General features: G+C 48.2%; 1 protein-coding gene across 5 annotated transcripts in view; it reads right to left on the bottom strand.

Moving 5' to 3' along the window:
- INSR (insulin receptor) overlaps positions 1–12,758 on the bottom strand; it is a 133,896-nt gene that overhangs the window by 96,080 nt on the left and 25,058 nt on the right. For 2 of the 5 annotated variants that reach the window (XM_075902955.2, XM_075902956.2), the window contains exon 1: positions 8,649–8,784. The exons of 1 other annotated variant lie outside the window; for it this stretch is intronic. In XM_075902955.2, coding sequence (XP_075759070.1) covers positions 8,649–8,724 — 76 coding nt within the window. In that variant the 5' untranslated portion in view covers positions 8,725–8,784. Of the gene's footprint in view, positions 1–8,108; positions 8,319–8,648; positions 8,790–12,758 lie in introns of those variants that run through there. 2 more of the 5 variants (XM_075902957.2, XM_075902959.2) reach the window with 2 other exon arrangements.

The following is a 12,758-nucleotide window of genomic DNA, read 5'->3' as shown; positions in this document are numbered from 1 at the left end:
CATAATAATATCGATTGTATTTACTATCAAACCCGGTGTAAATAATTGTTACCTGGGGAGCAGTGTGTGCATCCCCCTTTCCATTGTTAAAGGGGGCTTACCTGAATAATTTGTTTAGGGTTCTGATCTCATTTGGAGGAGTGGTTTTCCTGGAAGCTGGGCCCAAAACTGCATTTTCCTCAGACCTGAAGAGTTTCAGTGTCTGTATTACTCCTTTGGGGTGGAGAGAGCAGTGATCTCAGCTTTGTGCCTTGGCTGCGGGAGACCAGGAGACCTGGCCCAGCAGGGCAGGGTGGTGAGAAGCCCCAGAGAGCAAGGAAGTGGTTTTGTCAGTGGTTTTGTCAGCATGCCAGGAAGCACCCCCAAGAGGTCTTCTGTGACTGCACCCTGTCACAGCTGCCTTCCCCATATGGCATTGCAAACCCTTCCCAAAGCACCATGTGGCCAGCTGCACAGATGAATACCTACAACAGTGCACTGCTCCCTTTGGCACTGCAAAAGTTGCTAATGTGGACATGCTCCACCATCACAAGGAGCACAGTGGATACACCAGTGGTTCGTTTCTCTGCAGCGCTCTGTGAACAGCGCTGTAACTGCCAGCACAGACATAGCCCGAGTCCCTTTAAAACATCAGTTACAGAATAAAACTTCAAAATTCTTTACATCAAATTCCATTCTTGAAAAACATTAGCCACAACTCAAATACCTCACTATTAGTAATGACCTTTCATGATCACTCCTACCTGTGGTCTTTAGATAAAGTACCATAGATCAGGATCACATCTTCCTACCTGAAATGGTTTCTATTAAACTGGAGTTATTAAACTTTTTTTTTTTAAGCAAAAAAGTGTAAGATGAGGTCACATTAAACTTTTAGCTGGAACCGACCTATACAGCTGTACTGTAAACATGCACATTTATGGCACTACATTATAAAAACCTTCAATACAGAACTTTAGAAGAGAGGTATTTCTAGAATCTTGACCATGTTCACAGAACTGTTTGTGGCAAGCAGATAGTTTCCATTCCTATCTGTAAAGCACTTAATACAGTGCTAGCAGTGTGCTAAGGGCTAGAATCCTTGCTCTGGGGTGGCACAGGGGAGGAGGGTGTTTAGCATGCAGGCTTCCCCAGGGAGAGGAGACAACCCCAGCTCTCTCTCTCACCACAGCAGCTTGGGGCCAGGTGAGAAGTGCCTCTATGGCCACTAGTGCGGGCACAGCCAAGCTGCACGTCCCCAGGCTGGGGCAGGTCCAGGTTCATCTGTGCACTGCACTTCCCAGCCAGCATGAGGAATGCAGCAAACTGAGCACGTTCCTGCACAAATCAGGGGAGGGCGGGTGCAAGGCTTGGGGGCAGGGGGGACGGAAAGAAGGGGTAATCCTGGATGGGGGTATGCCACCAGCCAGCCTCTTTTGCCTGTCTGGTGATTGTCTCTTCTGTTTTTATGAGAAGCAATCCCATTCCAGGCACATCCTTAGAGCCCTACAAATCCATGGATATCCAAGGCTAATTTTTCCAGATACAGATTTCTAGATATGGATGTGAATAGAAATTTTGTATCAGAGGCAGCAGTGTATGTGGTGGGAGGGGAGAGAATAGGCAGCTCTACAGGAACTGGTATGCATGGGGAGCTGTCTCCCGTCTTCCACCCCCTCAGCGCTACCGCCTCTGGTACAGTAACCGTGCATGTTAATGGAGAAACCTGGGCTTATCGATAAACTGTGTTCACATTCATATCCCTAGTATCCTGCGAATGTGGATATCCATGATGTGACTGCAGAAAGCCACAGCTCACTTTTGTGGATACAGATGCAGATACAAAACTTTATATCCACACAAGGCTCTACACAGCCCACTTTCCTGGCACAACCAATCCCTTACTTTGCTTTTAGTCATAAGAAGAAGGTGGAATTTGGTGGACCTTAGCTCTTACTGTTTAGGAAGAGTTATTGGACAGACAGAAAGACAGACACACAATCGCAAATACATAGCAGATTATTGGTAGCAGATTATTGGTGCAGTATCACTATATGGAATTTCAAGACTGAAATACTTTTCAAAGCACAAACACCAATATCTGAAGCATGTTCAGTCATGTTCATTTCGTGCATTTTTATTTAACTTCTGTAAGTCATGGGATTCATTTATCTTTGCTTTCTATCATGGATATATATCATCCCCACTTTCTACTTAGGTGTTAAAAAAAATTTCCATAGAATTGTAATTTAATTAGCTCAGACACAATAAATTTAGAAAACTTTTAAATTTGTGAGAATGCTCATCTCAGTAAAGACTTATATCTGCACGTGCAGAAATCACTTTGCAGTAGCTTCCTGAATCAGAAGCTACATGGGGAATGGGCGGCTGAAATTCAGCTTTAGAATCCACATTCTAGTCTTTTTATCACTACAAGAGACAGCAAATGATTTTTCATTATATTTGGAAAAATTTAGCCATGTTTCTCAGATTAATTGAAGTATGTGGTTTGCCGGGATGCACAGTACTGAAATAAATCTTAAGACAATACTGTACTAGCCGTACCTAAGACATGGACTACGAGATTTGCTTTCAGCCTAAAAGCACAGTTAACCAACAGATTACTGTAACCTGGTTTTAGTACATTTACTTTAACAAAGCCAACAGGCGTAACATTAGACAACTGCATTGAGATTTGTATGTCTTTCATAAACCCCAAAACTTCAAGTTAGCCACCAATCTAAGAGAACTTTTCAATGTTTGAGTCCAAAGGACACAACACTAAAGGCAACAGCCTTCTATTTGTGCTGTAACCACTCTTATGTCAGTCCCAGAACTTCATATTAGGAAAGAACAAGTGGTTCTCCCCCTTCTCTCCCCCCCACAGCTTTTCTCATCAATATTTCCTCTTGGGGAAAAATTCAGAAACAAATTAATATGAAAACTGATCAAATTAGCACCCCAAAAAAAGTTCAGGAGCCAGTTATTAGTAAGTATCAGAGAGGTAGCCGTGTTAGTCTGAATCTGCAAAAGCGACGAGGAGTCCTGTGGCACCTTATAGACTAACTGAAGTGTAGGAGCATAAGCTTTCGTGGGCAAAGACCCACTTCGTCATGCTCCTACACTTCAGTTAGTCTATAAGGTGCCACAGGACTCCTCGTCGCTTTTGCAGTTATTAGTAAGTTTTTCTTAAACACAAGTAAGCCAAGTTCTGATTTGATTTGACCTTAAGGGATCAATCCTCACATATCTGCTCCACTGTATTGTATATACTAGGATCCATCATTGCTCCCAGGAAAGCTGCTGACAAAATTCCCAGTGAACCAAATTCTACCTATGACATCACATAATGAAATTGGATCACTAACCTCAGTGGGAACAGGCACAAAGCCCAGACTACATGCTTCCACCCTACAACAAAAAGGGAGGGGACAGCCAAATAGGACAGCAGCCCTTTCGGAGAGAGGAGGGAAAAAGCCATACACACCCACTCCTGCATCCTTTGTTATCAAGCTATTCAAAGTAACTTAAGTAATTTCTAAATCAGGCCACCGAATAAGATTTAATGGCAAGGCACAGTGATTTTTCTAAAATACATGCCATAAATATAGGGAGCCCCTTGTACAAATTAGTTCGGCAGCAATACCCTTAAGGTACTGGATAGAGAAACCACATCTGATGTCAGCTTTGGTTTTCAAAATACTGTGGCTGAGAGAAATTCTTTGGAACTTAAACCTTATTTATAGTAAACAGTTTGGATAATAAACCTTAATGACTCACTACTCCAGAGTTTTGTTTCTTTATCCATTAAGTCTGAGATAACATAGAACTAACTGTTCATGAAAAGATGATTACAGACCATTTAACATTTTATTAACGGTACAGTTTTTAAAACATATATAACCTGCCTTGGTAACTGAATCATTAAAAGAAAACATTAATTTTGCTCAGTTCAAAAGCATGACATTTCATACATAATAAACGCCCTTGTTTTCAGGAGTAAGAGGTAGGAAGAGGAAAGAGGGCTTCTGAGAGCTTCTGTTTCTCACTTGTAAGACAATTTATGAACCCAGTGATAGGGGTGTCAACCTTGCTGAGATGAGAGGTCATGAGGTCTACTAGCCAGGGGAAACATCAATGCAAGGGACTACGAGAACCAGTTTCCAAACTACTCAAATAATCTGAAGTTGGTTGTGCCCACGAAAGCTCATGATACCATCTACATTTTCTTTTAGTCTCTAAGGTGCTGCAAGACTATTTGTTGTTTTTTTAAGTTTTTCCAGTTACAGACTAACACGGCTCCCCTCGGCTACTCCAATAATGGGTTTAACAAACAGAAAAAGATCTAATAGTTAAATGGTTTAATTTTAAACTTCAGTTTGCTGCCCCTAATAGTGAGGTCTGTGTGGCGAAGCAGATTCAAATGAGGCTGTGATGAAGAAGAGAGTCTGTTCATTTACCTTTATGCTCCCTCAGATGACCTTGTGAGGCAGCTGCTGAATTTATTCCTGCAGGCAAGGAAGGAGACGACCTCTGCTCTGCTGAGGCAAGAGCAATACCCCTAGTGCCCTGAAGACAGCTTCTCCTATGCCAGTCGCATTCAAACCCCACAGCCTGGCCTGCTGCACTTTCCATTCTACCCTAAACCTGGGATTTGATACCATTTTCATGTTCTCTATATTAAAGTCTGGGGCGGCCCGTCCATATAGGCGAACTAGGCGGTTGCCTAGGGCGCCAAGTTAAATGGGGCCCCAAATGGTGGTGCAATATCGTTGAGGGGTTTGGAGGTGGGGGCACCGATTGCATGGTTCACCTAGGGCGCCAGTTGCTGGCAGCTAGTCTAGGGCCGCTCCTGATTAAAGTCATAATAAGGACCTACTTCTTTACTGCTGTACCGGTCCCCTACAAAAGGCAAAGGACAGACCAGAATAATCGAAGATGACTCTGCTGGGCCACAGAACTAGATAAACCGCAGGGTGAAAAAGTAGATACTAAAGCGTTTTAGATAAGGCAGAAGGCTCCCATTGACTTCAGGAGGAAACAGTCGGGGTTCAAGTCTCTGCCATCAGGCAGATATTCTTCCAGTCTCACAAATGACAAGTTTTTAATCGCAAAGCACTTTCAAAGAGTGTGCCAGGGAGCTTGAATTCATAACTTTGCTAGACCCTTAAAAACATGGCCTTAACAAAGGCACAAGATTTTAAGTCTCAGTACAGCCACTAACCCCCCTTTTTGACCTATGACCGCAGGGCCACTTCACTTTGAATCATAAAGTCATAGGGCTGGAAGACACCTCAAAAGGGAAGAGTCCAGCCCCCAAAATACTGTAGCATAAGTCACACATAAATCAATGATCCCCTAAAACAGCTTAGCTTAAGTTGCACATATCTATTCAAACTTGTATTTAGCTTAGTGATAGAAATGTAGCTGTGTTAGTCTGATGTAGCTGAAACAAAAAGTGATACATAGTCCTGTATTTTGTATTTAGCTGTGACACTCTTCATCACTTTCCCAGATTCGAAGAAGAGGTCTGAATCACTCAAAGCCTCTCTCTCTCCCGCCGCCCCCCACAGAAGTTGGTCCAATAAAAGATATTCCTTCACCTTGACATAACTTTTTGTCAGGAAGTTGACTATCCCTAGGACTGCCCTCTGAAAGATTTGACAGGTTATTTTTGGTGGTAAGTGCTTCTCATTTTAAGACCTCTCTGCCTCTGCAGCAAAGGGGAGGTGTTGCATGTAGTTGTTTTGGTTAACTAATAAGCCCAGGCTTATCAGTTCACTGTTTAAATATCTATACACTAACGTCCCTACCCAGAATAATAATTTAAATTAAGAAAAACAAAATTGAGTTAAGAACCCAAGCAACACTGGATAAATCAACTAGCAAAAGAATATTTCGTGGAACCCTACAACTGCAAGAGAGAAGGCTTGTATCTCAACTATGGTGACATTGGCTTTTTCCTATTATAAAATAGGAGGGGGGGCATCTTTTAAGGAACTTTACAGAGTTTTACATCTGTAAGAGCAGGCACTTCTGTAATTTAGATAGAGATTCATTCAAAAGAGCAGGCATAACCTGTGTGTGTGGAATTAGTCACTTTATTTCAACAAAAACAGCCTGCTTATGGAGCAACAATTAAATCCTCAATAATGTCTCACTGGTTTTTTGCTTGTGCAACAATTGTGTATGCATTCATCTTCAAACTGCTGAATGCACCTTCACATTAAATAATGTGTTATTTTCAATACATACTCTAATGCTCTGCAAATATAAGAGTGTGCGCTAGTGTTTAGAGGAGTGACATGGGCATTAAGACAACATTGAAAATTCTTTGGACCACGGACTTTCCTACATATCCTTAACTAGGGTTATGAATGGTTAACCAAGTGATGCTTACACATTACAATTAACCAGCAGGGCAGCCCCACACCTGACACAGCCAGGAGGCTTGGCTAAGCAACAAGACTCAGGTGGGCATGCTCCAGCCCAGCTGAAGCAACCCCCTCACCTGTCCAGTTAACTGATTAAACAGGATTTTACATCCCTATCCTTAACATACCTAGGACGGTACTGGCACTATATACGTAATAAAATTAAGTAATATCCCCCTGTTCCATTCTGGGCTCTGCTATAGTCTGACTCGGTGGACATTGATCCCATTTCTCTATCCGTAAAACAGAAATAATACTTCCCTATTTCATAAGGATGTTGTGAGGATTAATTCATTACATTCATAAACACATAAACAATCCAAGAACAAATGGTGCTACAGAAAGCCACAAGATCAGCAGTTTGTTTGTACCAGTAACAATTTGTAAAGAACTTTGAGGTCACTGAATTAAAGTTATATCGGTACTAAAATTAAAGCGTTGTGCACTGGAGAATGAAATCTTCATGTATTTCCCCACACCACAGTTTGGGCTGCCTGCCATCTCTCAACTCTTAGTTGAAAAACACAGTAGTACTTCTCAAATTTTAAAGTGAATACATGAATAATTTTTTAAAAGAGCGTGCGAGAGAAGAGAGGAAGGTATTTTTGATTACGTGACCAGCCAAATAGATTGTTTTTCCAAAAGTCAGGAGTGTTTCTTGCTTTGAAACCTTTATTATTGTATGTATGTGACGTACCAATCAATGCAATATCTGGACTCTGAACCACCCTACTGCTATTGCTTCTGTGGGAAACATGCCAAGTACAATGAAGGTTATTAAATGAACAATTTCAGTACTTAATTCTCTTTAAGCAAATATTTACCAGCAGGTTCTTTCATTTTCTATAAAAACAAAAACAAGCTAGATTCAGACAGTAAATGCTAGCTTAAGTCATTTATTTAAGCAAGCTTATCCACCTAAAATCAGCCATAAACAATGGTCTGACACTCGTTAAGATAGTTGTGAGCTTCATTTAGGAATCTCCCCAATCCCTCCATTAATGTAACTTCTCTCCACACCCTTGCTTTTAATACCTGTAACCTGTTTAAGAACCATTTTGTGGTTAATTTAAAATCCTTGCCATTCTAAGCCCACACCATGCTAAGAGCTTTCAGAAACTATATCTGGTGTTGAAATTAACTTTTAAAAAAAGAGTTAGAATTCTGTAATATAGCGAGGAAAAGGCTAGAGTGGCATGCTTTTTCATGTTTAAAACAAAAATAGACTTACAAAGACATTACTTGTAGGGTAAATTCCAACAGAAAAGCATGGGCTAAGTTCTCAACCCTCTATTTTATATATAGGCACACATGATACAATTATACCCCCTGCACATGCCAAATGCCACATTTAAGAGAAACAGTTTTAGACCCTGATTCACAAGTCAACTTAGAGGCCCCATTTCAAAATACTTGTGAGAAGTAAATATTCATGGCCACTAAGGTAAAGTTACCAGCAACTTCATAAAACGAAAGATTTTTCATTTATCCCGAACCCAAAGTAACAAAAACCAAAAACAAATGTCTCGGGGTAGCCGTGCTAGTCTGCACTAGAAAAAAAAACAAAACACACCTTAAAAAACAACCAATCGTTCTGCAGCACCTTAGAGATTTAACAAAAAAATGCAGATGGGCACATTTAATGCCAACTAGCCTATGCCAAGCAAAGCAGGAATAAAGGAGTTTCCTCCTGACCTAGTCCATGTGTCTGTTCCAATAAACACCCCCCGTTATCTTTGTAGCTGTTGCTAGTCTCTTTTCAGTCACACGCAGGTACGTTGCACGCTGGCTGCATTTCGGAGAGCTTCCCACGCGCACCTTGACTCCCCTTTTTTAATTCATAAATTAATACACACATCAATCAGTCAGTCCTTCCATAGACGCCACTTTCTGTTCATTTAAGACAACTCCCGCCCCTCATTATAGCTCCCACCCAAGCCCACCCTGAAGAAAGGCATTTGGTTGGGGGGGGGGATGAAAAGCAAGAAAGTGCTCGGGGGGGGGGGGGAGTCCTGGAGCTGCCCCCCCCCCCCCCAGGTACAAAGGGCGGTGTCAGGGCGACCCTCCCGCCCTGTCGCCCCGCTCGGGCTGCAGGGGGCACAGTCACCTCCGCGCGGGCGAGACGCTCCCTCAGCCCGCGCGGCGGGGGGGGGCGGGCGAGCGCGGCTCCCCTCAGCGCCGGCTGCGTGGCGGGGGCACCTGCCCCGGGGACTAGGCCGCGCCCGCGCTACTTACTCTCCCCGCGGCTCGGGCCGCAGCAGGCCCCCAGCAGCGCGGCCACCGCCAGCGCCAGCGCCGCCCTCAGCGCCATGCTCCGCCGCTCGGAGGCCGCCGGGCCCCGCGCGCCCCCTTCTCCCGCCGCTTCGTCGGGCCGCTGGCGGCGCGGGCCGGGCTCGCGGCTGCCTGCCTGGCCGGTAAACAAGGGGCTGCCCCCGTCAGCTGGGAGCGGGCGGCGGCAAGAGGCGGCGCGGAGCCGGGCTGGGGACGGGACGCGGCCGGGGGAGGGGCCCGGGGAGGGGCGAGCCACCTGCCGGGCCCCCGGGACTGGAGCGGCGGGGCCTCCCCCCTCACGGCCCCGGCCAACCGAGAGCGCGCGCCCCGCTGCGGGCTCTTCCTCCCGGGGAGCGGCCTGTCCCCGCCCCCCGCTTCCCCCCCTGCCCCTGGGGCCCCGCCCCCCGCTTCTCCCCCCCGCCCCCGCCGGCCCCGCCCCCCGCTCCCCCCCGGGGGCCCCGCCGGCCCCGCCCCCCGCTTCCCCCCCGCTCCCCCCGCTTCTCCCCCCCCCCGCTCCAGGGGCCCCGCCCCCCGGCCCCCCGCCCCCCGCTTCTCCCCCCGCTCCAGGGGGCCCGCCCCCCCCCCCCCCTACCCCAGCCCCCCCCCTTCTCCCCCCGCCCCAGGGGCCCCGCCCCCCGCCCCCCGCTTCCCCCCCTGCTCCAGGGGGCCCGCCGGCCCCGCAGCCCGCTTCCCCCCCCTGCCCCAGGGCCCCGCCCCCCGCCCCCCGCCCCCCCGCCGGCCCCCGGCCCCCCCCCCGCTTCTCCCCCCCCCCTGCCCCAGCCCCCGGGGCCCCCGGCCCCGCCCCCCGCCCCGCCCCCCAGGGGCCCCGGCCCCGCCCCCCCGCTTCTCTCCAACCCCAGGAGGCCCGCCTGCCCCTCACCCGCCCCTACCTGCCCTGGGGATCAGCCTGCCCCGAGCCCCACTTCTCCCCCAGCTCCAGGGGGTCAGCCTGTCCCCCCCCCCCCCCCGGGGATCAGCCTGCCCGCACCCCGCACCTCCCCCAGCCCGAGGGGGCCTGTCTGCCCACCACCCGCCCCTACCCCCCGGGGAGCAACCTGCCCTGCAGCCCGCTTCTCCCCAACCCCAGGGGGCCCACCTGCCCCGCAGCTGCCCCGCACCCCGCTTCCCCTCAGCCCCAGGGGGCCCGCCTATCCCACCCCCCAGGGGATCCGCCTGCCCGGCAGCTGCCCCGCACCCCGCTTCCCCCCCAGCCCGAGGGGACGAGCCTGCCCCGCAGCTGCCCCTACCCTCCCCCGGGGATCAGCTTGCCCCACATCTCGCTTTTCCCCCAGCTACAGGGAGCCAGCCTGCCCTGCCCCTAGCCCCCTACAGGACCAGCCTGCCCTGCACCCCGCTTCTCCCCCAGCCCCCGAGGCCAGCCTGCCCTGCCCCAAACCCCACAAGGGGCTAGCCTGCCCGCTCCTGCCCCCCAGGGATCAGTCTGCCCCGCATCTCGCTTCTCCCCCAGCTCCAGGGGGCCAGCCTGCTCCTAGCCCCCCTGGGGACCAGCCTGCCACCCTCCCCCATCCCACAGCCCCAGTGTGTCCTGCCACAGCCCCACTACTGCTGCCCCCAGCCCTGGGACTGGAAGCCTGCCCCACCCCTGTCACCCACCCTTGGGGACCTGCTGCTGCTGCACCCACTGCTGGGGACCAACCTGCCCTGTACCCTGCCCCGTCACCCTCCTTTGGGGACCAGCTGGACCTGCAGCCAGCCCTTCACCCATGAATGCCTGCCTGCCTGCACACACTGGGGACTAGCTTACCCTACCATGTACCCTTACCACCAGTGCCACTGCACACAGCCCTGGGGACTAGCCAGCCTACCCCTACCACCCAGGACCAATGCCACTGCCTTCTCTCCACCAGGTGACCCTTGCACAGGATACTCCTTACCTCTTTGCCCACCTGCAGAGTGCCCCAGCCCTGCAAATGCACAAACCCTCCCCAAGCCCAGACTCGTGTCACACACAGGCAGACACTGAACAACCAAGCTGAACAGCAGCAGGTAGGAGAATAAAAGGGAATTTGAATGATGGCAGATTATTAAATAACAAAGAACAGTTACAGAGCATGTTGGCACATTGGGGATGTATTGGACTTTGAATATGGAATAAGCACTTTTATAAACCATGCACTAGATTTGCCCCTCGTTGCTCGGGTCCTTAAGTACGTTTTGTTTTTTTCATCTGTATCATTGCTCTTGAGTGGTGGTGGTGACAATGAGGGGTTCAATATGTTGGCTGCTCTGGGGAGAGAGAACAACCCCAGCCCTCTCTCACTACAGCAGCTTAGGGCCAGGTGAGCAGTACCTGTCCATGGCCAATGTAGTTGCAGCGAGCACATCCAGGGGCAGAATGCATGTTCCCTGGCTGGGGGAGACAGACAGACTGATAAAGTCTCTGCAATATATAGTAGATTACTGTCCCTTTCTCCATCCCTGGGGGCTCAATGGGGGTACAGCTGTCCTGGTCCCCTGCTCTGGCTCCTTGCTGCCCCCGCATGGTCATTCTCCAGTATAACTGTTCCTCCTACTAGACTCCCTCCCTTTCCATTTTATGAGAAACAATTGAATTCCAGGAACATCTCATTTATTCTGGCACAGCCAAACCCTGACCTGGCTTTAAATTATGACAAAAGGAATCTGCTTACCAAATGTGGTGGTCCTAATTCTTATAGTTTAGGAGGAGCTCTTGAACAAACAGATCAAAAGGTTCTCTAAAATACCTAGTAGATAACTTCCCTGCAAAGTGGCACTAGTTTAACTATTGATTCTAAGCCAGTATAGTTTATAGCAGTCAAACCAGTGTGTAGACCAGTCCAAATTCCTCACCACATGTCACCAAAGTCAGCAATGTTGTCCCTATTGCACACAGATGCCTTGTCTACCTTAGCAAACATTCTTGTACAGAAACACACATGTTAAGCTGAAATAATGCTGACCCCAGCTTTGTAATCAGTGTAGAAGACCATAGCGTAGGACCAGAATCAAGCCTGGGAGCAGTGTTCCCTGTAATCTCTTGCTTCCGTGGGATACAGACTTTGATGCTTTCCCTCCATTCTTTAAATGTTTGTTGTTTGTCCTTGAGCTAATGCATCACAATACATTTCCTGGCAACCAAGAGAACTACTTCCAATAATTTTGTCTGCTTTTGCACAGTCCCACTTATGCAAGATTGTGAGTTATGCAAACTCTTTGTATACAGAAAATGTATCATTCTAACGTGCTTTATAGGCAAACAACTATTCTTTTTCCAAATCTTTGCCTCTCCTTTTCCAAGTATCTCACTGTACACTAGACCCTTTACTTAAGTTTTAGATTTATTGATACGGGACCTGGTACAGAGGCTCCCAAACTATAATCCATAATCCATAGGGCACTGATGAACTGCAGAACACTTGCCACTGGTCTACATAGAGCTGGCGGGTCACATAGCAATGGCTTTCCTCCTTTTCCCCCCCATCTGTTAATTTGCATTAAGAAATCCAAATGTATATTATTAAATTGTTTCCCTCTGTTACTTCGCCTTGTAAAGAGTTGCTGCAGTTGGCACGTGGGTATTACACAATCGTGGTTGGATGAGAAAGTGATCCACATGCTTACGAATCAGAGAGGAATTAGGTTAGAACAATATTTAGATGTGATCCACACCGCAAAAAGGTTTGAGGTTCTCTAAGCTTGGTGATTAGAGCACAAGACTGGGAGTTTGGACGACAGGTTGAACCTGACCAGTTCCGAACCACAGAATTTTCCATATTGATGTCGAGCCTGAATTCTGTTCTTTACTCCAATGCAAGTCAGGAGTAACTGGTAGGTATTTACCTAACAGGCGTCACCTTCACAGAGTGGTTAAAAAGCCGAAAAGTGCTGTTTAAATGGCCACAAGCTGCTGAGTTTTCTCTGATGGCGTGTGTGACAAATCCGTCATCATGTTTGCATTTCTGCCTGATGTACGGCTGTTCTTCCAGCTTACTCATGTGGCAGAACTGGCCTGGTAGGAATGCTCTCCCCTGCACATGCCTGATTGTGCTCTGGGCTTATCTAAAAGTGGATTAAATATATTTTCCTTGGAGT

This window comes from Pelodiscus sinensis, chromosome 32, assembly GCF_052426305.1.
Source record: "Pelodiscus sinensis isolate ZL-2025 chromosome 32, ASM5242630v1, whole genome shotgun sequence".
Taxonomy (NCBI): domain Eukaryota; kingdom Metazoa; phylum Chordata; order Testudines; family Trionychidae; genus Pelodiscus; species Pelodiscus sinensis.
Note: the sequence above shows the minus strand (reverse complement) of the source record. Positions and strands in the feature narration are given on the sequence as shown.